Genomic DNA, 27,100 nt, shown 5'->3' on the forward strand with positions numbered 1-27,100 from the left:
GAGCTGCAGTCAGTTGTACCCTAAGCTTAGTGCATTATTTACATTTAAGTAAAAAAATGTAAATATATATGTCAAGGTATAAACATGAGTTATTCTGTAATAGTGTATATTGGCTTACATAAAAATTTTCATACTACACATTTTGAATAAAACCCTGTCTTTCATTTCACACATTCCAAAATGGAAAAAAAATATTTAGTGTTCCCCTAAATTTCCCAATTTTTCCATTAGAAGCATTGAAAAAGTCCTCAAAAGGTTTTCATCTTATACAATTTTCATCCTATACCTTTAAAAGCATTTCACTCATTGTAAAAGAGAATATTTAATAGGAGCCTTTTTTCAATTATCCTTTAAAAATCCTGAGTGGGGGGACACCATCATGACCCTGTTCACATCTCCAGCAGCTTGTATGGAACTAGATTAAGAGCTAGAGGAATATTGTCAGTAGGGTCAGTAGGAACAAGGTCAGAAAGGGGATGAAGGAGATGTTGGTGTGGGGTTGTGAGGTCATTTTATGGGGAAGTGGCATGGGGGAACTTCTCCTTTAGGGGGAGCTCAGGACATGCTGGCAGCTGTTCTGGGGGAGGCAGTTGTAAGAGACTTTTCCCCACCAGGGGTGGGGGCAGAAATCTGGCTTGGAAAGGAAGCAACAAGTCTTTCAGTCTTCAAGCCAATTTTCAGAGGTATTGGTTCAGAGCACAAATAACAGTGTGATTGTGAGTAGTTTTATATTCAGGCTTGGTGTACTAATTATATACACAGGATAGTGATCTACTTTTTCAGAATCACTGAAATGTAGGGAGTGGGGGGGGGCTCCTGTATGAAATCTGTTTGCACACACACACCCAAAGGACTCCATGCCTGAGTTGTTTAAAAGAGAATAATTTTGGGGTATTTTTCTTTCTTTACTTCTGTTCTAATTGCATAGCAGTACTAGTAGTTGGACTGCCTTTCAATATTAGCTTAAACAAAAACGGATTCAGTCTGCAAATACTAATGCTGTAATACATGTATTTTAGGTTCTGTAGGGTTGTTATTTTGCTGATATAGACTTAAAATGGCTATCTTATTGGAACCCATTATTCAGTCCCATTTTGTTTACAATCAGCTCAATCAAACGATGGGTTTTTTATTACACAGAACAGTCACTGTGCATGATGTTTTACAGAGCACAAGAAGGCAAGTCCCTGCCCCAAGGAGCTTACAATCTAAAATCTGAGGCAAGGAAGATGGCAATGAAATGGCATTTACATGGGCTTAGTTCCTGTAGGGAAGGGGAAGTAAGGGGTTGTGCAAAAGTTTTCATGTTTTTCTTGGGCTGTGCCTCTTCAGGAAAATATGCTCACATACACAAAACATTTTGTGCACTCTGTCTGAAAGAAGATAATAAGCTGCTTTGCACCTTATTCAGAAAGGCGTTCTAGAGTCTTTGGCCAGCTACAGTAAAGGCTCTGCTCTTCAAAACTAACTTATATACTTACCTTTTAGAGTAGAGCCTGACCTGCTAAATTTTGTGTTGCAAGCTGGTGTGGAGAAAAATATCTTGTTCCTTGAACAGAGACTTAATGTGTGGAAATGAACTGTAGAAGCTTTTTGTAGCATAGGGGTAAATAGCATAACTGATAAATAACATCCCAATGACTTCTATTCAATGGACAGGACCTTGTTCTCCAGGCCAGGGCAACCCCATTTTTACTTAAACAACATTAAACTTGCTTAACATGACAGAGGAAGAATCGTATTTGGTATAGATTAGTCTGGACACCTTAATTTGGGGGTTCAAAGCAAATTTGTCAAGGCCTGCACTAAGAGCTTCATGGGAAGCCAGGGAGGGAGTTGAAGACAGGCAGGTTCTGTGGGCTTGTGAAGTTGGAAGTCAAGTGGTAGAGTGGGTGTGAGGAAAGAGCGGAGGGAGTCAAAGGTGGGTCTGGATTTTTCCCGTAAAAGAGGATCAGACTTTGAGTAACTAACATACACCCTGGAGTTCAGTAAGTCATCCAGGCAAAAGGGGCTGATGGGATTGAGAACTGCTTGTTGGGGGGATGGGTTTGGCTTTGTGTATACCCTAGAAAGCAGAGAACGTAACCTAGCAACACATTTTGGTCCTTCCTGGAACTGTAAGGATTGAGTTTCAGCTTCAATTCTGTTTTCGGAGATGGGTTTAGATGTCTGTTATTTGTCTCTTCTTGTTGATTTCTGATAAGAACATCATTGAACATTATATGTATCTTGCACTGGGCTCAGAGATGCTTCCAGTTCCTGGGAGCAACATGTAATAGTTAAGAGCTGGACTTGTACAGCACAGAAATGCTTTGATAGAACAAAGAGAGAGCGCAGGGATCTGTGCAAGCCCAACCATTCTTCTGCTTTCCTTCAGAGCACATCTCGTTGACCTCCAGAAGAAACTGGAAGAGCTGGAGCTGGATGAGCAGCAGAAGAAGCGGCTGGAAGCATTTCTCACTCAAAAAGCCAAAGTTGGAGAGCTGAAAGATGACGACTTTGAGAGGATTTCGGAGCTGGGAGCTGGCAATGGCGGGGTGGTCACCAAAGTACAACACAAACCCTCAGGGCTAATCATGGCACGGAAGGTGAGGTGGGAGGAGAAGAGAAATGAATGAGACACATGCTCTGGGGTGCCAGGGGCAAAACAGAGTTTCTGAGCAGTGATGCAGCCGGTAGAGTAAGCCTACAAAGCCGGGCATACCCTTTGTCATTTGTGCAGCTGTGCAACAGAGGTCCATGGCACCTTGAAGGTAGTTACATTTTGCTGTGGTCTCAGTTTTCCCAGGCAAGCTTCTCCAGAACAAATATTTACAAAAGTTTGCGTGTTCAAAACTCGTTTGGTCTTTAAGGTTCCATGCTGCCGTTTTGCATGGCAGCATGGAACCTTTTGCATTTATCTGCGGCTAATTTGGAATGCAGTGGTCAGCAACAATTTGTTAAAATATACTGTGTAGTGTAGAAGAGGGCCAAGAATTTGAGAAAATATTTCCAGCCCTAGAAGCTCACCTTAAAATATTAGTAGAAAACCATTCCTGTGGGTTGAACAGAATGGTTTAGTGGCATGCTTCTGGGCATGTGTCAGGGGTTACTTTCCCCTGCCCTAAGAGGTTTTTTGTTTGGTGTTTCTGCAGTTTGACTACCTCCTTCCTTTACACAGAAACAAGATTGCATCCCAAAAAACCTTACAATCCTATGTTAAAACAGTGGATTGCAGCTCAGGCTTTTTCCCTTGTCAGCCACTGCCTCTGCCCCAGTGACTTCATATTCCCATTTGTAGAACTGATAGGTATTTTGTGGCGTGGTGCCTCTATAGCATAGAAGGGAGATTTTGGGTAGATGTTTCCTAGAACTGCAATGCTGTGATGCGAAAAGTTGCAGTTGCGCAGTTCGCTCTTCCATAAAACTAATAAAGGCACCAGAGCCCTTAGTGGGACCTGGTGACTTTACACAGAGGTTGTCTAGATCCCAAGGAAGAGGCTATTAGCATACCTTGTGATTTTCTGAGACCCGAGTGTTGTATTAGTACTATTAATACAGATGACACATATGAGAAGTGAGCACCATGATACACACTTAAAATCTCCTGGCTATCACTTGTGTGCTTGCAGTCTTTCCTCTATAAATGGTGGCAGCTGCAAGAATGAAGAGTGAAGGAAAGAGCAAGGCCTGCCAGAGACACCATCATGCCTTCTTTCTGTCTCTTTTGTCAGAGAGAACAGAGATGGTAGATTGGGTCTCTCCACTGAGGAGAATGGATGAGGATGGGTCAAACTGCTTGTTCTGGTTTGCATCTAGCATCCAAAGTCATATGTCAGGTTTTGGAGTTCTTTTTGAGAACTCTCTGATGAACAGTTTTCTGAGGCCTCCTCTTAAGCTGCTTGCACAGCTTATCCTTGCCAGTATCCAAAGAGAGTATTCACTCATCAGCCATACCATTTGTCCCCTTGCTGAGGTGAGGCTGTAACAGGGGCTTGTCTGGACACAGGACCAATTACAGGTATAGAGCTGAAGGCGTAACTCCTAGCATTATCATACTGAATACATGGCATTGATAAAACTCTGCTGAAAGTCCATTAAAGCTAGAAGGGAATATGAGAATTGCATGAGCAGATGCCTGTATCTCTGGGCTTAGATGCCAATATCTCTCTGCTAGGGGGTCTTACATGGAGGTTATACTTTGCCATCGGCAAGTGCTAAATTGCAAGGCCCTTACAGTTAACCTTCAGGATTATACAGTGCATTTCAGTGTTATGCTTCCTTCAGCTATAATGGGGGAGATGGAGAGCCCAAGAGTTATTTTTGCCAGTCTTAAAACTTTCTTCTGTGGTGTAAATGTAGTTGGAAACTACCAGATCCTGTGGGGTTTTCAGGCTTTATAAATTATCAGTTTGTCTCCCCCTCCCCCCAGGCTTCCTGTAATATCTTTAATGATATAAGATCCAAGATACAGGCACACATTGAATAAGAAACATCTCAATAACTTGATGAAAGAGCAAAAAGGAAGGAACATAAAATCGGTAGTGGTGTCTGGCAACCAATTGCAGTTTCAAATAAAGCTGCAAAATCAGCAACATGTAAAGCGTTCCCTTACATTGGTACAAACACAGAGAGCAAAACTGAGCAGGTTTAACCAGGTTTTCTTCCTGGTTGTTGTTATCTTGTAATCACACTGAAGTCTTTTACGTTTCCTGAGTTTTATTTTTTCAGTAATAGTAATTTTTCAGTAGCTGTAAATTAACTGGTTTGAAGAGCAACAATTGTTTTGGTTGTTTTCTTGTTTAAAAAAAATGCCTGCCTCATTCTTTCACATACAGCCAAGATGCTGCTTTGCCATAAAATCTCCCTCCATCGCAAACAATTGAGATGCTCTGCCAGCTAAAGAGATCCTGATTGCCCTTAAAGGGTAGTAGAGAAGTCTTGCTTAGGATTACTTCACTGTCTGTCACCTTGATTTTCCTCTCCCCCTTCCTTTTTGGCAGCTGATTCACTTGGAGATCAAACCTGCCATCCGAAACCAGATCATCCGTGAACTCCAGGTGCTTCATGAGTGCAACTCCCCATACATAGTTGGTTTCTATGGCGCCTTCTACAGTGACGGGGAGATCAGCATCTGCATGGAGCACATGGTGAGGACCAGGTTCCTGTTTTCTCCCCCACCCCTTCAGGATAAAACTGGTAGTTGACTGAGAGCCAAGGGTTTTCTTGGGAATACTGTACCAAGCTTAGATGACTGAAGGTAGTCTGCATGCCTAGGGAATGGCAGATTTGCATATCATTCTTGAATGATTCATGCAAGCATTGTGTATTCCTTTCAGGTCTTCTGTGCTGGCTCCTTGATTCCTCCCTCCACTTCAGACTTCTTACCGTATCATCCCCTTTGCCATCCTGCCCTTGACTTCTCCACACAGTTGCCTTCCTCACTCCTTTCAGGCTCTCCTGTCATGAGCGCCTAGTGTTCCTTTCCCTCACATCCTGACTTTCTGTCTTCTGCCATGCAGATCCTTTAAAATATTTTAAATCATAGGTGCTGATATCAGAGCCTTTTTTTTAAAGGCATGAGCTGAAAAATATCTAGTCCGCAAGTTGGTGGAATGACATTGTGTTAGTCTTAGAGATGCCACTAGACTTCTCTTTCTTACCCCAACACGCCACCTCTTAATGTGTCACTTCATCCCCTGTAATGTCTACCAGTAAACCGTCTCCCTACATCTTCCTTGTCACACCTACGTATAACCTATTTATATACTTGTTCTTGGCTTGGTTACACGAACGAGTGTGGTGCAATGTGTCCTAGATGACACTGCGCTAAGCAGCCTCTTAAGCACCTGCCTGCCTGGAATTGTTGTTCCTTATTGTGATATGCCTTAGTCCCAACCCTTCAGGCTTCTTCGCATTTACACAAAGTTCTTCAATTGTAAGGGGTATGGGGTGGGAATGATTAATTGTTTTTACTTGTACCTGTAATCTTAATGCTGCATAATCAGCATCTCAAGCCTCACCATACCCATGAACTAGAATTTCTTTTGTAGCAACTGAAATTTAGAGCTCTGCCCTTCCCCAAGCTCTCTTACATTAGCCAAAGTGCACTATGGGAGCTTGTCTCCCCCATACACACACACACACACACCTTTCTTGGGCTATCAGATGGATGGGCAAAGGATTAAAAAATGCCCCTCACCTCTCACCCACAGCTTTGGCTCCTGATATAATTTGGTGTCCCCCTGCATCACTTGATAATCTTTTTTTTTTAATAGAGTGTCTGAAGATCTGGTTGTAGATCTCCAGTTTTGTCTGCTTGCACACTGGGCTTGCCTGCTTATGGCAATACAGAAAGAACATTTCTGTTTTAACACCCAAAAGAGTTTGCCTAAATGTCTCCAATGTGTTTGTTTGTTTGAAACATTTATTCATTTGCATTATTTATAGTCTGCTTTTCTCACTGAGACGCAAGGCAGATTACACAATGTGAGTCAGTACAGTCAATTTCGAAGACATTTCAACAGACATGTAACAAGGTATATAGAAGCACATTTGCAAGATTTAAAACAGGTAGAAATCCAATACAGAGTTGAAGAAAAACTGGAACAGCATAAGCAATTCTAAGACATATTAACAACATAAGAACCACCCAATAGGATCATACTTGCAGCAATACTAATAAAGTCTGTAGTTACTCCCTGTCCCTTTACTGATGCATCTCTTTGAGACTGCTTCTTTGTATTGCAGCCCTCCTATCTAAGTAAAAAGCCCTCTTGAATAATTCAGCGTTGCATAGTTCACAGAACACCAAGAGAGTGGGAGCTTTCTTAACCTCTTCAGGTAGGCTGTTCCACAAAGTGGGAGCCACCACAGAGAATGCACCTGTATGGGCAGCTTTTGATTTTGCCCGTGTGCAAGGTGGCACCTGTAGAAGGTCCTGTTCAGTTACATCCTGCCTTCCCATAGAAAAAAAAACCCAAGGCATCTTACATCAGTCAGTCAGAAGAAAGCAGGACAATAATGTGATGTAGAGATGGGCACAAACCAGAAAAAAAAAACCCGTCTCATTTCATGAACCACAAGCTTTCACGAACCTGCCCTGGTTCGAGAACTGGTTCATTTGGTTAATGAAAATGTCACATCCATGTCAGCAAATCGTCACTTCCGGGTCAGCAGAAGGTCTGCAGGAAGTCCATCCCTTTTTGTCTAGGAAACTGATTGATTGGTGTCAGGCTGTCTGCAGTGACGAACCAAAAAATGAACCAAACTAACCAGCCTAAAGTTCGTGGCAGTTTGTCAAAAATGGGCTCTGACGAACCACCGATTCGCAAATTATGAACTGGCCTGGTTCATCACGAACTTTTGTTCATATTTCGGCTCGTGTCCATCTCTAATGTGATGCATTAGAAGCAGCAGGACTCCATTACTGTAGTGTGTGAATTGATGGGTTAAGAACTGGCAGACCTAGATTCAAATCTCTGCTCTGCTATGAAGTTTGCTTGGTAATCTTGGTCCACTCACTCTCTCAGTCTCACAAACCTCAAAGTGTTGTCTGAGCTCATTGGAGTAAGGATAGGATAGCAACCGACTAGAAAGAAGCACAAGAGAGTGATGCAATGCTTGCTGGGATTTAAGCCATTGTCTCTGTGGAGGGTATTCCACATGCAGAGTGCCACTCCAGAGAAATTCTGTCTGATCACCATTAGTTTGAAGGCAGGGGCAGCTGGAATAAGATCTTGAAATGTGAGAGGGGGCTGATTTGAGGATGGCAGAACTTTTGGTTCCAGCCAAGAAGATCGACTGCAGATTTGTCAGTGAACAGATTTCTCTTCAAGTCAAGCATGTGTGTATGTAATGAAGGAACTGGCAGAAGAGAATGTCTCTTCTACCACCGCCCCCTTTTGGAATTTTGTTTGAGTCGGCCTCTCCCCCTCCCCACCATTATATGGGAGGTGCTGCCATCTGGTGACTTGTTAAGTCATGTTGCTATAAGCAGGACCCAGTGAATTCTGCAAGTGAAAAAATGAAGCAATGGAAAACGCCTCATGCCGGCAGTTATCAAGCATAGTAATCCTTAAGGGAAGGGGAGAAAATTATGGCTGAGTCCACAGGTGGAATCCAGAGTGTGCGTGCATGTGCGCGCGTGTGTGCTGGGTGGACAGAGCATTGGACTTTTTCCCGAGGGACTCTTCAAATTGCAGTTTGGCCCTGAGCTCGGACTGTATTTTTCCCCCCATGGGCTTTGTATCCAGCTTTTCAACCAGAGTCTCTAAAGCAGCTCACAATGCTGGTACAATACAGCATCTTTCAATTATTTTAAAAATTGTTTTAATTTGATTTTTTTTTAAATATAACCATCCACCATGACTCTGGATTTAAGGGGAGGTGAGGTTTAGATTGAAAAACAGAATGTTAGTATACTGCAGGAATAACATCTAAACAAAGTAAGTAACCTACAAGACACTGAGAATATCTAGATCTTGTAAACCAGGGAAGAAGGTGATCTCTGTGCTGATCCATGAGCAGTTGTGTGCCTAAGAGAAACCCTCCTGGCTTAGATCAAAGGCCATCCCTCCCATTGTTTTCTTTGCAGCCCTTCCTAGCAACTGGTATTCAGAGATACACTGCTTCTGAACAGGGAGGTTGTACACTGCCAGCTTAAATAATAGACATTGATTTCCATGACAGGATGTGTCAGGGTGACTTTGCTGGGCTGTCTGTAGCAGGGCACTTCATCTTACATCGACTATGTGATGGGGGGAGTCCAGCCAAACCAGAAGCAGGCATGTAATGGTGTCTTTGCTTGCCTGCCCTCCTCCTTTTCCCAGTTTTCAGATGCCTGACAGAGAGATCAGTGCCCTGATTACATACACATCAACCAGGGAAGTGAACTGTATGACACAAACAGGAACTCTTTGTGTCTGTATCTATCAGTCACTCTTTTTTTTTCCCTTCCATATTCAGGATGGAGGCTCTCTAGATCAGGTTTTGAAAGAAGCCAAAAGAATTCCAGAGGAAATCTTAGGGAAAGTCAGCATAGCGGTGAGTATGCATCTACCTTCCATTGTATTAAAATAAAATAAAAAGTCTTGCCTTGGGAAGAGAGAGCCTGGATCTGCCAAAGATAAAAAATAGACATGGCTCGCTGAATTTTTAATTTAATTTTAATTTAATTTATTATATTTATATTCCGCCCTCCCCGCTTTCGCAGGCTCAGGGCGGATAACAAATACAAACATCATTAAAAACATTTAAAAACATTAAATAATACATTTAAAAACATTAAATATTACAATTCATGCTGCATAGTGGCTCATACATGCCTCTGTGTTTGCATAGGGGTGATGGTTTAACCCCCCCCTTCATGGGGGGGGCAGGCACTGCCCAGCGTCAGCCATATGCCTGGCAGAATAGCTCTGTCTTACAGGCCCGGCGAAATGCAAGCAAATCTTGCTGGGCCCTTGTCTCACAAGACAGAGCATTCCACCAGGTCGGGGCCAGGACCGAAAAGGCCCTGGCCCTGGTTGACGCCAGGTGGGCCTCCCTAGGGCCAGGGACACTTAAAAGATGTTTTCCACCAGAGCGGAGAGTCCTCCGGGGCTCATATAGTGAGAGATGGTCCCTCAGATACGTCGGTCCCAGTCCGCGTAGGGCTTTGTAGGTTAACACCAAAACCTTGAACCTGATTCGGTACTCCACTGGCAGCCAATGCAGCTGGCGTAGCACCGGTGTAATATGCTCCCACACCGGTGCTCCAGCAATGACCCGTGCTGCTGCATTCTGTACCAGCTGTAACCGCCGGATCAGGCCCATGGGAAGCCCAGTGTAGAGCGCGTTACAGTAATCCAACCTAGAGGTGACCATTGCTTGGACCACTGTAGTCAAGTCACGGGGAGACAAATAAGGGGCAAGCTGCCTGGCCTGCCGAAGATGATAAAAGGAAGACCTGGCAACTGCAGTGATCTGGTCCTCCATCTTCAGGGAGGAATCCAGAATCACCCCCAGGCTCCTAACTCTCGGGGCCAGTGTAAGTGCTGCCCCATCAAGTGTAGGAAGCCGGGGTCCCAAAGCCATCTCCCCACGACCCACATACAGGACCTCCATCTTCGTGGGATTCAATTTCAGCCAACTTTGTCTCAACCAACCAGCCACAGCCTCAAAAGCACGCTCCAGGGCATCAGGGGACGATCCAGGCCGCCCGTCCAACAACAGATAAAGCTGGGTGTCATCCGCATATTGGTGACACCCAAGCCCGAAACTCCGCACCAGCCGGGCGAGGGGGCGCATATAGATATTAAATAATAATGGAGAGAGTATCGCTTCCTGTGGCACACCACATACCAGTGGCCTACAAGATGACACTCTCTCCCCAAGCGCCACCCTCTGTCCCCGATCATGGAGAAAGGAGACCAGCCACTGCAGTGCTGTCCCCTGAATCCCCACATCGGCAAGGCGGTGGGTCAAAAGCTCATGATCAAACGCTGCTGACAGATCCAGCAAAATCAGCAGTGCTGATCCGCCCTGATCCAGATGTCTGCGGAGATCGTCTGTGAGGGCGACCAGCAATGTCTCGACCCCATGTCGTGGGCGGAAACCAGACTGGAAGGGGTCTAGGGCCGAGGTCTCCTTCAGGAAATTCTGCAGTTGCTTCTCTGCCGCCCGCTCAATCACCTTCCCCAAAAACGGAAGGTTGGAAACCGGTCGGTAATTGAGCAGGTCAGCAGGATCTAATGATGATTTCTTCAGAAGAGGCCGTACCACAGCTTCCTTCAGCGCCTTGGGAAAAACCCCAGAGCTCAAGGACAGGTTTATAATCGCCTCCAAGGAATCCCGAAGCCCGTCAACACTGGCTTTCAGCAGCCATGACGGGCATGGGTCCAAGGGGCACGTGGTAGGCCGTACCACCTGCAGAATCCTGATATTGAGTTGCCTGTTGCCTCTTCCTCTCGTGACATTCCACCAGCTTCTCCAGAGTTTTGCATTGTTTGTCTTGCAAGAACCAGTACAGGACTTGCATTTAGATCTGTTACACAGAACACAGCTCTTTGAGTAGTGGAAATAGTCGAAAATTGCTTTGGTATGCAAATACCTTCCTGAACTGTATTATTTATTTGAAACATTTATATGTTGCCTTTCCGCCCCAATAGGGTCCCCTAATAGAGCAACAGAGGGCTTCTCAGAAATAATAGGCATATTGAACTTCTCAGAAGATTCTTTGGCTCCATTAACGCCCCTTACCTGCATTGAGCCTCTGGGGCACAGCAGGCTTTCCATCTTCAGTGTTGGTATACAGTCATGTTGAATGCTCTTTTCATATGAAGCACAGTTTCACTCACAACACCCTTGCAAGTGGGAGGAAAAATATTCCCTAGTCTGCAAAGTTAATTGTCAGACAGTAGGCTATAACGGGCAACTCTGCTTGGCAAGTGATGGTGCCTTCCTCTGATGAAAGGGGCCAGCAGAAAATCTTTCTTGTGTTGCATCCAGGGAAGGCACCACCTTTAGCTGAGCAGAGTAGAGTGCGCAGCCCAGTGTCTGCCCAGTCCTTTACCTCTGAGAATAGTCAGGGAGAGCTGGGGGCTCTAATACAAAGTGTCATTTTTTCACTGGAAGTAATGGAGGTGCCTTGCACAGAGCTAGACCATCAGTCCATCCAACTTGGACCTGGCTCCTCTGGCAGTTGCTAGCTAGGATCTCAGGCAGAGGAAGGTCTTCGCTAACACCTGAAAACCTCTGCCAGAGATGAAAACTGGAATCTGCTGCATGCAAAGCAGGTGCTTTGTAGTGCTGAGCCATGGCTTTCTGTTCTTGCAACACATAGTCCATCTTAGACAGCAGAGGCAGAATCCTCCCCTGGAAAGTAACTGTGCCTCCTTAAGCCCACTTCACAGTCCTTATGGCAAGATGACACAGTAGTATCAGGGCCAGTTATTTCTGGCCCAGCCAGTATGGTGGGAGAAAACCAGCTGGGCTGCTGAGGGGAAGCTGGAAATGCCACCCTCTGTTTGATGCAATCTCCTATTGGCCAACACTTAGAGAAGCTTGTGGTGCTCGAAAGGTCTCTATCCTTCAGAACCTTAGTCATTCAATGTGGTTCCACCCCCACCTCCGAAAAGCTGCTGCTTTCCTAACTTGTGTCTTTCTCTGACCTCTTTCCCCTTTATCCCCACCCCATCTCTTGTTTTCCCATCCATAGGTTCTGCGTGGATTGGCTTACTTGCGAGAGAAGCACCAGATCATGCACAGAGGTGAGAGAGCAACCAGCATATGGGCTGGGATTCTGTGAATTCTGTTCTTGGAAGGAAACCCAGGTTATGTAGCAAGAATAAATTAGGAATTTGCTTTGTATTCATTTACTCAGCACCACTGCTTTCAAAATGTTCCTGTCACTTAGGGTTACTCTTCCCCTACTCCCAACCTGTACCATCACAGAGAAAGTGTGAGCAAAGCTATACCTCACTTAGAGGAGGGGGTGTAACGGAATGCTTGTCTGCATCTCATTAGGGCTTGCTAACTGGTCAGTGTCAATATTTATATCACAACCCTGAGCGGTTTTCAAAGCCCTGTGAATTGAGACCTAAAACAGAGATCTCTCTTTTGGAGAGCCTGTTAATTAGTACAAATGATTTATATGGGTGGTTCTTGCTTGTAATCTCCCTGCCAAGACACAGAGACTTCTCATTAGAGAGTAATGTTTATTCTTTATTGAAGTAAACTCTAATCTTTTAAATAAAGCAAGATATCAAAATATCAAGTACTATTAAGATAGAATCGATAAAAATGGAACAGATACAAGCTACAAGGATTAATTAACTGAACATCTTTCAATTAAATCTAAGATTGATTTAAAATCAAGTTTACTATGAAATGAATTGAATTTTCGATCAGCTCACAGATAATTACACCGTTCTCACCTAGATCTTCATGAGATTTCTTCCAGCAAGACTCTAATTCTGTACCTGGGTAGCATCTTTAATAGTAATTGATACATGAGACCTGATCCTTTAAATATCACAACAATATGAAATTATGATTGGTTTAAGATTTACTTAATTATTCAGAATTTTAATTGAATTTCTACTTAGCCAAAAAGTGATGCTTTGGCCAAATGCAAGATAAGTAATATAAATCATCATTAAAGATGACAGGAAAAGTGAAAAGATCATGATTGGTCCATTCTAACAAATGCAAGATAAGTAATATAAATCATCATTAAAGATGACAGGAAAAGTGAAAAGATCATGATTGGTCCATTCTAACAGCTAGAAAACCATTTATCTGCTACTGTCCACTATTTTTAATTGGATGTCAAAGATGAAAACAACATCTGGGTGGTTATACAACCTGTTAGAAATAGGGGTGTGCAGGGCCAGGATGATTCGGGTTTCCCAATTAAGTTTACTCGAATCAGGAAAAAGATTTGGAATAAAGGGAATTCCAAAGTGGCAAGCTGCTTCGGAAAGATTCAGGTTTGCTTCTTAAAGATTCAGCCGTTGTTTTCAATGGGGAACATGCTCCTGGCTTTCCAGGAGCCTTGCGGGGGGGGGGGGGGCATTTTCTTTACAAAGCAAACCAAACTTGGTGGGGACCTTCTCCTAACTCTCCTCTAATGACCCCCCAAGTTTCAGAACGACTGGACTTCAGGGGGGCATGTTATGCCCCCTCCCAAGAAGGTGCCCCCATCCTCCTCCACTCTCCATTATTCCCTATAGGGAAAAACGAGGGCTTTCTAGGTGGCTTGGGGTGGCAGTTTGCAAGCAAAATGCACCCAATTTTCTGGTGACCTGTTTCTACCTCTCCTACCACCCTCCCCCAAGTTTCGGGGAGATTGCACTTTGAGGGGGCATGTTATGGCCTCCCCAAGAAGGTGCCCCTATCCTCCTCCACTCTCCACTGTTCCCTATGGGGAAAAACAAAGGGGCTTTCTAGGTGACTTGGAGTGGCAGTTTGCAAGCAAAATGCACCCATTGTTCAGGGGACCTGCTCCTACCTGTCCTACCATGTTATGGCCCCCCAAAAGTGGTTCTCCCACTACAGGCCAGGGGTGCCACAGTGGAGGGCACACTCCTGAGTACAAACTCGTCCCTGGGGAAAGCACACCTGAACCACACCTGAACTAATGGGCAGCCTCTTTATATGAATAATTTGAACAGACCCTAACTAATTCTTTTCCTACTGAAGCCTATTTACTGGGGAAACTACCCTTGGTTCCCTATCAATGTAGTTCAGAGGGCAAATATTCAGTGAAGGCCTAGTGGCCTACAAGTAGCCTACCTTCTAAAAACACTATTTAAACTATTCTGGGAAAACCAAAGTAGAACCAAACACAGCTAAACTAACAGTACTAACTGTAACAATTAAAAACTTTAACTCCCCCGGCTACAACAAGCCCCAGCTGTCACTTTAAATTCCCTTCCCTTCCCCCAACCCAAACAAGCAAAAGCCCCCGCAGTGAGTCACTGACTCTCACCAGTCCTGCAGTCCAGTGATGGGCAGGCAGGCAGGCAGGAATCCCCTGGGTGAAGTCCTCAGTGGCAGGCTGCAGCCAAACTGGAGACGAGAGCCTCTTCAAGCCACAGCAGCAGCGAGAGTCTCTCTAGGCCAGGAATAGAATGAAAGCAGATTCGTAATCCAAATACTAACCCTCCCCCTAACCCTTTAAACCTTTAAGGCCTAGGCCCACTGGAAAATAAAAGCCACAACTAAACTATAAACAAAAAACAAATGCCCCAGCCAGCAGCCACTCAAAGGAAAAAAAGGGCCACCCCCCCCACACACACACACAAGGATCCACCCCCACCAAAAAATAGTGATTAAAAGTAAAAAGCTTCAAATTAAATTCCCTTCCCTTCCTCCCCACCTCACCCCTAAATAGAAAATCTCTCTTACCAGTCTGCTGAAGTCCAGCGCTGAGTCAGTCAGATGATCCACAGGCACAGCAGAAGTCCACTCCAGGTAGGGCAGGCCAACACAGGCAGTGAGAAACAGGCTCTCTCTCACAGTCTCTCTCTAGGCCAGCAGGAACACAATGGAAACTGTCCCAAAGGCCAGCCTCTAATTTAAATTCCCTGCTGCATCTCCTTCCAGAGATTCCTTTGGCTGGAAGGAGAATGCAGCAGTGGGATTGGACCCTTCCTTCCCTGATCCCTCTTCCTCCTCCCCCTTGTACTCCTAGTCTAGCCCTCACCCCTCCCAACCTGAAAATTAGGTGGGAATCTCTGTCTGCTTGCATTGCATTGCAATGCAAACAGCCAGCAAAGATTCCCACCTTTTTTTTGCTAGATGGGAGGGGTGAGGAGGAAATACTGAGTCACTCACTCCTCCTCTCCCCCTCGCCTCTTCCTAGAAAGGGCAGGAAGCTTTAGCTTCCTGCAGAAATGTGCTGGCTGTTTGCAAATGCAAACAGCCAGCAAATGGCTGCCTCCGGGAATTCTGAATATTTCCGAAGCAATCCGAAAGCATGCTGGCCCCGATTAGGAACTACCGAATCAGATACCCAAAGCACACACCCCTAGTTAGAAAAAACTAAAGCCCCACTAGAGGATCTTTGGGTTGCCACCTATTGGCTGTTTCCCCATTTCAGGTGTACCTCCTGGCGTCAAGTAGTGCCCATTCCTTTTCCACTGTAGCTCCCGCTCTATGGGATGGGCTCTTCCCTGAAGAGGGGTGGGGAGCGCTGTCCTTAGAAATCTTCAAGAGGAGCTGCAAGGCCATTTTATTTGCCAGAGCTTTTGACAGCATCTGAATTTCAAGCACCTTGTGGGTGAGAGAGGGTATCTGGAGTTTTAATCTATTCGTTTTAATTATGATGGTTTAATGGTGGCATGTAAACTTCCTTTAGCCACAAGGAAAGGTAAGATATACATTTTTATAAACTCACACAGTGTACCTGATGCATATGTTGTACCCTGAATGGTGGAATCTTCCCACCTGTTAGAAAGCCAGTGTGGTGTAGTGGTTAGAGAGTTGGACTAGTATCTGGGAGACCTAGGTTCAAATCCCACTCTATTGTGGAAGCTTGCTATGTGACCTTAGGCCAGTTACACAATCTCAGCCTAACCTCCCTAGCAGGGTTGTTGTGAGGATAAAATGGAGGAGAGAAGAACAATGTAAGCACCCCTGGGAAGAAAGTTGGGGTATAAATTAAGTAAATAAATATTGCTTTGTTTATATCCTGCCTCCCTGTCATCGAAGAACTTGAGGTGGCATTTAATTGGGTAGAGGGAGTGACTCTTTCATACAGACACTAGCCAACCTGGACCACTTTTGTTTCTCCAAGTTGCAAAAGCTCTCCAAAATTTTCAGGCATGAGTCTTTCCCAGCCCTGCTACCCTGATGTCCTAATAATTACAAAGTGCCAGGGATAGAAACTGGGTCCATCTAGATGTAAAGCTTTACTCTCTTGGGACCACAATACAACCTTAAAGGGCCTTAATGTTTTGTAGATCTTTTGTGCTTCTGAGACTTCATCAAGGGCATCCTTCATATTTTCAAGTGTTCTCTTCATCCATGTGGGCTAGGAATTTTGTGTATATGTTTTGAGTCCTGATTAGGAGAAACTGAATATAAGTGTAGTACAGAAAGTATTGAAGAACTCGGCTCTCAGCTAATACCTGCATTCAGTACCAGATTCTGCCCTTGATAAATACTTTGATTATGTACAGCCCTCTGTGGGGTGTCCAATTGCTTGAATTGTTTATTCTTATGCTACAACATTTTTAGTTCCCTCATTTTTCTGTTTTTTGTTTGGTTGTTTTGAATCCACTTGCAGATGTGAAACCATCCAACATCTTGGTGAATTCCCGGGGAGAAATTAAACTCTGTGATTTTGGGGTCAGCGGTCAGCTCATCGATTCCATGGCGAATTCTTTTGTGGGCACTCGATCCTATATGTCCGTACGTCTCTTTGTGCTCTTATACATGACTTGCATTTTGGGAGTGGGCTTTTCCTCTTCCAGTGTGCATCTTTACCCACTTGGTGGCAGATTTGGAGGGGTAGAGGTGATTTGACAAGATGGTCATACTCCAGATTGCTTCAGGATATTTTATTTTCTTCTTTCATAGCTTAGTAAGTGGAATAAACTGCAGTGTAGTTTTGGTTTTCAGTTAATGAGCCAAAAGGGCTTTTCAGTAACCCGTTTTAGCTACTGGTTTCGGATAGTGGGAAAGGCCATTTTTCTTACCTGCTGGGCTCTTCTGCCCCTTTGCAAGGGATAAGCACTGCTCAGTGCTCACCCCGTAATAGTCGCTTGCCAGATCATTTGTAGCAATGAATTGTATCTTAACTGATGGAGTAGGGAAGCTTCTGTGAATTGGAGGTCCATGGATTTCTTGCATATGGACTGCTGAACACTGCAGCTGGCAACTTTGTCTTTGATTGTGTTCTGTGTGGTGGAGCTAACTTATGCCTTGTTTTGACTTCCTTTGCAGCCTGAACGTTTACAAGGCACTCACTATTCAGTCCAATCTGACATATGGAGCATGGGCCTCTCCCTGGTGGAGCTGTCAATTGGACGGTATCCCATCCCCCCACCTGATGCCAAGGAACTGGAAGCTATATTCGGCCGGCCTGTGATCGATGGGGCAGAGGGGGAGACCCACAGCATCTCCCCGCGGCCCAGACCCCCAGGACGTCCTATTAGCGGTATGGGTCACACCCTGAGCGGTGCTGGCATTTGATTCCTGCCATTAGATTGAACTAGAGATCTTCTGCCTACTAAGTAGGTGCTGTGGCTTCTCAAATAATGCTCCTGTGAGTAAAAGAGAAATATTCCTGTGTCTAATGGGCAATGGAAAGGCAACCAGTTATTCTCTGGCTGGCGTGGATGTATAGTGGGGACTTAGAGAATCTTGAAAAGGAGGTGGGGGAATATTCATTGTTGCATGAAATTGCTGTTTGCTGCATCATGAGCCTGTGCAAAGTGCCTTTCCGTCCTCATCAGTGACTGCAGCCAGCCACCATACTGCTTGGTTATGTAGTTATTCCTTTCCAGGCCAGACGGCATGGTTTGAGCCTCAGCACCCCATTCTTTCAAAACCACTAGATGCCCAGGAAGTGTGTGGTTCAGAACTGCACAGTCCAACCCCGCTAGCAATGGCATTTTTATCTTCTGAGCCCCTTGTGTCAGGGGAAGGCTCCTTGTACCGATGGGAAGCACCACACTAGTGGGGCCCATCCATGCGATCTAACTCACATTTAATGGGAATTGTGCTGCTCATTAGCAGTCTGCATGGATTTTCTCTTTGTACAACTTTGGAGGGTTGTTTTGAGTCCAAGCCAGGCCCTGCAGCCCTACAGAAGAGAGTCTTGCTTGATCATGTATTTCCTGCCACCTTGGGACAGTGAGAGCCACGCTACACGTTGGTGCCTTCATTACCAGACAACTGGAAATAGTAAAGTGTGTTGTGACAGAAATGTTTGTTGATGGGGAACCATTGAACAGTGTTAGGTGGGTAGCAGTGTTGGCCTAAAATTGAACAGCAGGCTTTGAGTCCAGTGGGATACCCTGAACATCTTTTTAGTCTCTAGGGTGCTACTGGACTTAAATCCTACCACTGAACAGCGTGGCTCTCAAAAACTTGCACTGCCCCTCCCAAGAGAGGACCACCCTACCAGCTCCTTCCTCCCATTTCAGTTGTTCGAGGGAGGGGTTCATATTTGGTTATACAGTGAAAATGGCAAATACCTGAAATTATTCCAGTTTCACTATTTTAGAAATCTGAGAGAATCACATCCTTTGCATGCCTCTTTTTGATATAAGCTAATTTTTGTTAAGTCCACATACCACACTTCATCCTGTTTTTTGTTCCTCTTTACCAATGCAGGCCACGGGATGGACAGTCGGCCCGCAATGGCCATCTTTGAACTGCTGGACTACATAGTTAATGAGGTTGGTGACCAGCAGTTTTTTTTTCTGCCATAAGTTTCTCCTTCAAAGCTTCAGAGTAGTCTTGGGAGGGCGGGGGGTGGGGGAGTGAGAATCCAAGTAACTAGCCCTCATGACTCATACCTCTCTTTGTTTCTTGCCCATCCAGTCAAAACGTACTTCAGAAATAAATGCACCCCAGCTAGGAAAGAGTCTTCCAGGGGAGCCAATCTCATTTTGTTGCATCCTAGAATTGGAAAGAGACTCAATCCCTCCTCCTCCTGTGGGTAGCTGTTCGTTTTGTCTAGAGCTGCCCGGCAAAGGAGGCGGTGTGGTTCATGGAAGAAGAACGAAGGCAGCACAGCTCATGATCTGCATTTTTGCAAGGGAAAAGGGAGCAGAGGAAAAGAAGGCAGTTTGTGCCTGATCTATTAAACATCAGGGTGAGGAAAGGAGCTCTTAGCAGCTGCCTCAGTAGAAGGCATCTGGCAGAGACCAAGAAGATAAAGAGCTCCAGTGAAGGGAGTGGGGAGTAGAGAACGCTGCTTGGGGGTTAAGACTCGATTAGTCACTTGAAACTAGATTTTGTTGTGTGCTGTAGGAGGAGAGCCAGTTCAGCAAGGCTGCCATGCTGGTCTGTAGGTGCAAAACCAGTGGTGTCTCCTGGCACCTGAGAGATGAATAGGCAGGTGGGCCTATTCAGAGACTATGCCTGCTGAATGAAAGGTTTCTGAAACTTCATATAGCTTCATTGGGCTCCTGGCCCTTCTTCACAGCCAAGACGAGCAAAGAGGCTTAGGTTTTTAACCAAAAAGCTTGAGGGTCTTCTTGTGGTATAATGTCCACACACACACACACACCCCGCAGCTGTCAGATCTGGTTCTTGTGTAGCAGTCTAGCACCTTGGCTGCAACTTCCTGGTAAGTCACTTGCATGCTGTTTCATATATCTTTGCAGGCCAAGAGGAAACTCTCCTAGGACTTCCTTTTGAAGTCTCAGTCGAGTCTTACTGGTCAAGCAATTCCTCCTCCTCATTTTGGGTGGGGGGACCATTACTGAAGACCAGCACTTGACACATTTCCTGAGCTCTTTCTAGCTGCACTGCTCCCTTCTTTATACTATCTCCTCCCTCTCCCCAGCATACAAATTGCACAAGTGATCTTCCATGCCTGCCCATTCATTTCAGCTTTTCAGAGTGAGAGAGAGAGAGAGAGAGAGAGAGAGTGTGTGTGTGTGTGTGTGTGTGTGTGTGTTACATACCATCAAGTCACTTCCAACTCACAGCAACCCTATGAATTAACAATCTCCAAAACAAAACTTTCCATTGTTTTCTCATTTCCAGATCTTTGTACTTATCCCTTTACTTTTTCTTCTCTCTTATTTCTAGCCACCTCCTAAGCTGCCGAATGGGGTTTTCACTCAAGACTTCCAGGAGTTTGTAAATAAATGGTAAGGATTTGTTTTATCAACATCAAACCTTGCAGGGAAGACCTCTGGCCGACAGTTCTGGGTGAGGCTGCCTCCACCCAAATGCAAATGGTCACAGCCAGGAGTGCTGCTTCCCAGTCCTGTCTCCCAGACTTGCAAATATGCATTCTTTTGGTCATCTGGGGTAAACAGAGATTGTATTGAAGCAACTAGGCATAGAAGTGGTGGTTTCTTTTTTTCCTCTTTCAAGTAGCAAAATATTAGCATAAAGTATATGTGAGCAGGCAGATTAGCAAAACATGCTTGTAGGTTAGCCCTTATTTGCAGAGCTGCTTGTTCCTTTGACCTACTGTGATTGGTGTTTGTGTATGGGGTGGGGTTGTGGGGGGGGGACTACTGCTGCTTGCGCCTGGCTAATTTGACCCCATTAGTGGGTGCGGTTGTTGAGACTGCTAATGGGAGCCTCATGTGATTGTATCTGTTGGGTCCTACACAAGCTTGGGTTCCACTCCAGCTGGTGAGCTAGGGGGCGGGGGGGGGGGGGTGCTTTGCAAGTGACAACTATTAATGAACCTTCTTGCCTTAAAAAAAAAAAAACACTGACTTTTCACCCCTCCCCCAGCTTAATTAAAAACCCTGCTGAACGGGCAGATCTGAAGATGCTGATGGTGAGTGACTTAAGATGTTCAGGGCTTGTACCGTCTCCAGGCCAAAATCAAAACCTTAAAAAAAGGAAAAATAAAATCCCTCCTGCCTGAGTTTCAGTTCTAGAATTTGTGCATGATTTTATAGTTCTGTTTTGCTTGCATTGGGGAGGGGGGATGCAAGGAGCTCTAAAGGGGACAGATGGAAGTGCTACTTAGTGGTCCCTGAGATTTTATCATGTACTGCTTCACAAGTGTTCAGAGTCTATGCAGACTAGAAACTTTTAAAAAGTAATAAAGTGGAACCTCAGGGCCAGTTGTTGCATTACCTGTTTTTTAGGTGTGCATCTGAGGTGATGCTTGTAATTCTGTGATGCGTGTTTTATGATGCATGTATGCTTGTTGGGGAGCTGTTTCTTGCAGCTCTTTTGTGTACTCTTGGGGCCAAACTTAGCAGCATGAAAGAGAGCCATCCTGAATCCTCTCTCTGCCACAGCCAGTTTTGAGTCTGAAGCGTAACTCTTCAGAAGCCCAGCAGTGGCATTTTGTTCTTCCCTGCGCTGCCAACAATTCTGAATGTCGCCAGATTGGTCAGACAGATGCTGATGGTGCTGAGGCCGTTCTGTTCCAGTTGAATTCCTGAAAGATCCAATCTGTTCAGAATTTGGAGAGGGAGGGATTGTGTGTGTGTGTTTCATCCCTAGCCAGTGTCCTTTGTGTCCGAAAACCATCCTTGAGGGGATCTTTTTTGTTTTGCAAGGGCGGGGGCAAATGTTTATCCACTGTGGCGAAGTGTGCTGAATTGAACTGGGGGGTGAGAGAATGACAAAAGTAAATATGTGGGAGCCTAAATCTAGACCCTCGGAGTGCCTTGGATCTTCTCTCTCCCACATATCTTCATGCAGTAGCTTCTCTCCCTCGGTTTGGAAGCAGAAGAGGGCTTTGTCCCCATGTGATTAAGCTTGACTTCTTATCCATCCTTTCTCCCTTTTTCTTGGCGTCACAAGGCGGACTGTCTTTGGACAATACTGGTGTGTGTGGGGCGGGGTGCCTCTGGACATCCTGTGTCAGAAAGGGAATTCAGTAGATCAGCCCTCCTTCATTCAAAATATCTGCTTCCCTGTCCTCTTTTTGAGGTCCATATTAGACCAGTATGCAGTTCAATTCCTTTTATTGATGGCCTTCTAAAAGAGGCCTGTCCTGTACCCAAAGCATCTTCCTTATGAGGGGCATGTTACCAAGTTGGATCCTTGGTCCATTTGGCAGGTACAGAGACAAGTGATAATTCTAGAGCAGTCTGAAATTGCAAGGCAGAGGGCCCAGAAATCTTGTCATTTTTAAATGGAGCAACATGGAGCCCTTGAGTCAGAGGAGCATTGCAAGAATACAGGAAAATCCTGCGAAATGCCTTGTTCTCAAAATGGGGGTCAGGGGGGAGGGTTCCTGCAGTTCTGGATGTTCAGTCTGTCCCTATTCTTCCTGCCCCTCAGTTGCCTCTGTAATTCCGTATCTGTTCCCATAGGGACTATTGTGGGGGCAGGGTGTACTGTCTGTGTTAACGCTGCCCCTTCTTCACTTCCAGAATCACACCTTTATCAAACGCTCCGAAGTGGAAGAGGTGGATTTTGCTGGCTGGCTTTGTAAGACGCTGCGACTGAACCAGCCCAGCACTCCCACCCGCACTGCCATGTGACCACCAAGCAAACGGCCTTCTTCTCCCCCCCTTCGTGCACCTGCTTGTCTGCCATCATTCACTGCCATTCAGCAGAAGAACCACCCTTCTTTGCCCGCCTTCTCTTCTGTGCTCCAGAACGGCAAAGCACCAGTAGTTTTGGAAACCACCCAATCCTCCTACAGCAAGAGCGGAAACCAGCTTGCTCCATTTCGTTCCCGTTTTGCTGCTTGCTTTCATTTCCCAGGCCTGCAGCTTAATGCTGCTCAAAGCCTTCTGACTTGGGGGGGGGGGGTGCTGTAAAAGTGCTGCTGCTTCTTGTCAGGTTGTGTCACCAGGTTTGGGGGTGGGGGGGTCGAGTAAGCTGTCAGGACAAGCCAACTGCCTCATTTGTACACTTGTTCTTTGGGGAGGGGTACCCTAGGATTTGATGGCTTTCAGCAGGTGCTGCAGATGAGTGAATATATTACCATAAGGAGTGGCCAGGGCAAAGGTGGGCAGATTACCAAACGGTGTGCCTGTTTGATCTGCGTTGACAGAGGAATGGAAGACTGGAGCCTGGTTGCTTCCTGGAGCCTGCCCAGAGAGGGGTGGGGGCATATTGCAGGAGTGCCGTGAGATTAAGGAAGTTTGCAGATGATGTTTCTGTGCTCGGTGGGCAAAAGGCCAGCAGTGGGCTGCTTCACATCCTCCCTCCTTCCCTGTTTTGTACACTCAGTTTCTTACATGGAAGCGGGACTTTAATTTTGCTTGTCATTTGGGGAGTCTGCTTAAGGGCAAAAGTACCCATTTTTTCCTCATCCCCCCCCTTGCACTCTGGGAACTGTGGTTATTATCCTGTCATCTGCGGGGGGGGGGCACATGGTACTGCCTCAGAGCCCCATTTCCTTCCTGTTCTCGCCTGTTCAGCACTCTATGTTGTAGTGCTATGTTTCTGAAATCACTTGTACTGCTAATTTATTAAACAGAAAGGGGAATAGGCTGGGTCAGAATTCCTTTTTGAGTCATTGAGCAGGGAAGAGAATCTGAGCTGCAGTGTCTGGGTCTCCCAGCATCCGCAGCAGTGACCTTACCTTCTCTCTGAAAAGCAAATGTGGTCAATGTACCCCGTTCTTGGGTACTGCAGCTCCGCCTGGGAGTAGTAGCTCTTGATGTCAGTCTGTTCCTACCTTTTTATGCGCTGTGCTGCACTTCTATGAGTGCGCTTACAATGCACTCATTCTGCGCCTGATGCTCCAGGTCCCTCTCGCTCGGCACAGTTCTCCATAGCTCAGAGAGTACTTAACATCTACCAGCAGCTGAAGCAGATGAAATCTTTTGGAACTTTCAAAAAAGGGGTGGGGCATGCGCATGCCCTGGTGGGTACCACTTGTGGCGTTTGGCTGTGGCTGACTTTAATAGTGGTTAGGGTTTCAGTTTTCCCCCTCCCCCCAAGTCCCTAATCCTGCTTGGAGTTGATCCAGTCTAATTACAGCTGTTCTTTCTCCCCCTAGTCTCCCCTTCCTTACGATGTGTTGACCAATACTGGGTTCTTAGAAGTGTCATTAGTAAGACCCAATTCACTTCCCTTGTCCATTTAAAACAAATCCCAAATGACTTCCTTGAAGTATTCTGGCATAGAATCTTCTTATATCGTTAGAGGGGGGGGATTGGCATACATTTTTAAAAAAAAATACTGGTGCCAACATTGGAGAAGGATAGCCATACAATTTTGAGTAGCTGCTTTCACTCAAGTAAAGGAAGCCCAGAACAGGAGGCTGAACCAGGTGTTCATCTTTGAAAGCAGCTGCGGCACAGCTTGTTAGAGCATCAAGTCACTCACTGTGGCCTGCCTTGTTCTTGTTGGAGGTGAGCGCATTAGATGCAAACTTCATGCAGGCTGCCCCTTGCAGTAAGGCACATTATTTTCATGGGCGGAAAGATCAACAGGAGTCCAAGCATACTGCAAGCTACCATGTGCTGCAGCAGCTAACCCTTCCTGTGTTAGCCGTTGTGCTTGTTTCTACCCGTTCCTCATCTAGTTAAGAAACCGGCTCTGGGGATGCCTACGTGAAACATCTTGTAAAAAGAAATGGTTGTTCCATGACTCACAGAGCCATCTTTCAGGCCTAGTTTGGCAGCTGCATCCTTCAGAAGGCGGAAGAGCCTGTGGGCAACTCTACACCTGTGCTTGGAGCAGCTGGGTATCTTGCCTCCCAAACCTGACAACAGGACCAAAGCAGGCCCGATAGTCATCTTTGTCTGAGGGAGGCGGGGCCTGTGCTGACCAGCTTCTGTACCATAAATCTGTTGCATGGCTGCTAGAAGTGAACTCCTTCATCTTTTCTCTCCCTCTATATTTTCAAAGTGTATTTCCCAAAGATTTGGGGGTATGTTAATAAGTAAGTGGAAACTTGTGGTTTCCCCCCCCTTTGTTTGGTTACTTTAGTTTCATCCATGGAACATATGCCACAGTGAGGTAGCCACAGAACAACCTTTAACTCTAGGATTGCAGCATGGATTGAGCATCATGCCCCTGGATGACTTGAAATGGTGAGAGCCTTGGTCTGCTTGGACGTGGGGTTCAAGACCAGCGATAGAGCCCTCTCTATCATTTTCCTTAAGCCCAAACTTAAGTGCAATTTGTTCTCCTGAGAAGCCTTGTGCGCCTTTTCTCTTTGAATCTCTTACCGGATGGGACGTGGAGGGGTATTGATATGTCCTAGCATATTTGTGTCCCTCGTAGAGCAAGCCCTATGCTAAATGATGACCTTGGTTAACATGAAGTTGGGATTGGCTCCCTGCCCTGAATTTTCTGGAGTGGCCTGAGTTAAGGACATTGCAAGCCCGCCCGCCCCCCCCCCCCTCTGAATGTTCCCTTAGCTCCTGGGTGTCATTCCCCCCGCCCCCTGCTTGCTGTCTCCTAGGAGCTGAAAGGTTGGGAACAAGCAGTACCTGTAAGCCAGTATGGTTGGATGCTCCACCTCAGACAAAACGGGAATTTCCAAGAAAAAATACTGTGGAGGTAATATTTGGGGCAGGGGAGGGAAATCCGTTCCCCTTTGTTTAGTCCCTTTTTATGCTGCTGATCTGTGGGTGTTGGAAGAAAATATAATAGAATTGTGCTCCCCCCTTCCTTTTATATAGTACAAGTAGCTCAACCATGATCTTTTAAAGAAAACATTTGAAGGCCTTTATTTTTAACCTTGGAGTTACTCTCTTTGATGTGATTTCTACGGCACTCCAGATAGGGCTTTGCTGTCTGCATCTATTCAGTGAAGCAGCAAGTGAAAAAGTTGGGAAAGGCTTTTGCATGGATCTCTTTTTTTTTTTCCCTGAAGAATATTCAGAAACCTTTTCTGATCCTCTCGATGGTCAGGCCAAAAATATGGGATGTTCTGTTAGCGAATCTTACAGGCAATTTGTGAGAAGCAGCAGGAGAGCAGCCCTTTCGGCAGCTTTTTCACAAACCAGAATTCGAAATGCATTTCTGCAGCTACGTTTTTTGTGAGTGGCATTGACCAGTTTTACAATTGATACTTTAATTCTCTCTTCCTTCTCCTCTCTGTGAGGGTGCAGTTGTTGTCTATCAAGTGGAGTAACTCTTGAGGGTTTGAATGTATGATATTCAGTGTTTGAGTTAAAAGTTGTCAATGAACCAGTGGGATCATGTGATTTAATTACTGTACTTTTTTGTGTTGCTTTGGATATAACATGAAAAGAGGCTCTTGTTGGGGGTATGTGGGGGGTTATATTACGTTTCTCTGCCTCTGTTTAAATTAAAAAAGAGAATATTTAGTATAACGTTCAACAGTTTAAAGTTTTTTTTTAAACATATTCCTTGCATTTTTTGCGCTTTAGGGTTTTTTCCCCGTGTGTGCGCGCATGTGTGTTTGTGTGTGCGCGCGTGTTGGGGGGAGACTTTAAGGAGAATGTGTTAAGCATTTTGATGGTGCAATTTTAAAAAAAAAAAAACCTCGATATTTTCATCATGGGGAGATAAAATAAATGGCACTTTACATTAAATTGAAAGGTTTATTGTGCTTTCTCCAGCTCAGGATGGCTTACATTCCTGAACTACTACTACTACTACTACTACTACTACTACTACTACTACTACTACTACAAGGCTTCAGGAACTGAAAGGCTGAATTACGGGGTCTTCCCCCCCACACACGCCCCGGCCAAGGAGGGATCTTTGATCGCCATCCCTTTGTACTTGTATCCCAGCCTTCCTCCAAAGAGTCCAGGGTGTTGAGCAGGGCATGTCCCACATCATCCTCATAGCAACCCTGTTAAAGAGGCAATAGAAGTCCAACCAGTAAATGGCTTGAGAGGAGATTTGAACCTGGATTCTCTCTTGGCTTTTCTGAGACTTTACTCCTGTTTCCCAAACTCAGGGTAGCCAAGCGACTCCTTTTTTTTCTGAATTAGAATTGGAGGTACACTTCATTTCTAAATCCAGGAATATCCTGTTATACGAAAGAATGACCTGTGCTCAGTGAAGCTCACCTCATGGTGCTTCTCCA

General features: G+C 45.4%; 1 protein-coding gene across 1 annotated transcript in view; it reads left to right on the forward strand.

The window, feature by feature from the left end:
* Positions 1–26,597, forward strand: part of MAP2K2 (mitogen-activated protein kinase kinase 2) — a 30,011-nt gene extending 3,414 nt beyond the window's left edge. Inside the window, exons 2-11 of the mRNA XM_054980061.1 lie at positions 2,378–2,588; positions 4,983–5,129; positions 8,947–9,024; positions 12,179–12,230; positions 16,754–16,878; positions 17,413–17,626; positions 18,808–18,872; positions 20,236–20,297; positions 20,899–20,944; positions 22,503–26,597. Of these exons, the coding sequence (XP_054836036.1) occupies positions 2,378–2,588; positions 4,983–5,129; positions 8,947–9,024; positions 12,179–12,230; positions 16,754–16,878; positions 17,413–17,626; positions 18,808–18,872; positions 20,236–20,297; positions 20,899–20,944; positions 22,503–22,613 (1,111 nt within the window). The 3' untranslated portion in view covers positions 22,614–26,597. The remainder of the gene's footprint in view (positions 1–2,377; positions 2,589–4,982; positions 5,130–8,946; positions 9,025–12,178; positions 12,231–16,753; positions 16,879–17,412; positions 17,627–18,807; positions 18,873–20,235; positions 20,298–20,898; positions 20,945–22,502) is intronic.
* Positions 26,598–27,100: the final 503 nt, after the last annotated feature.

This window comes from Eublepharis macularius, chromosome 5 (genome assembly GCF_028583425.1).
Source record: "Eublepharis macularius isolate TG4126 chromosome 5, MPM_Emac_v1.0, whole genome shotgun sequence".
NCBI lineage: Eukaryota > Metazoa > Chordata > Lepidosauria > Squamata > Eublepharidae > Eublepharis > Eublepharis macularius.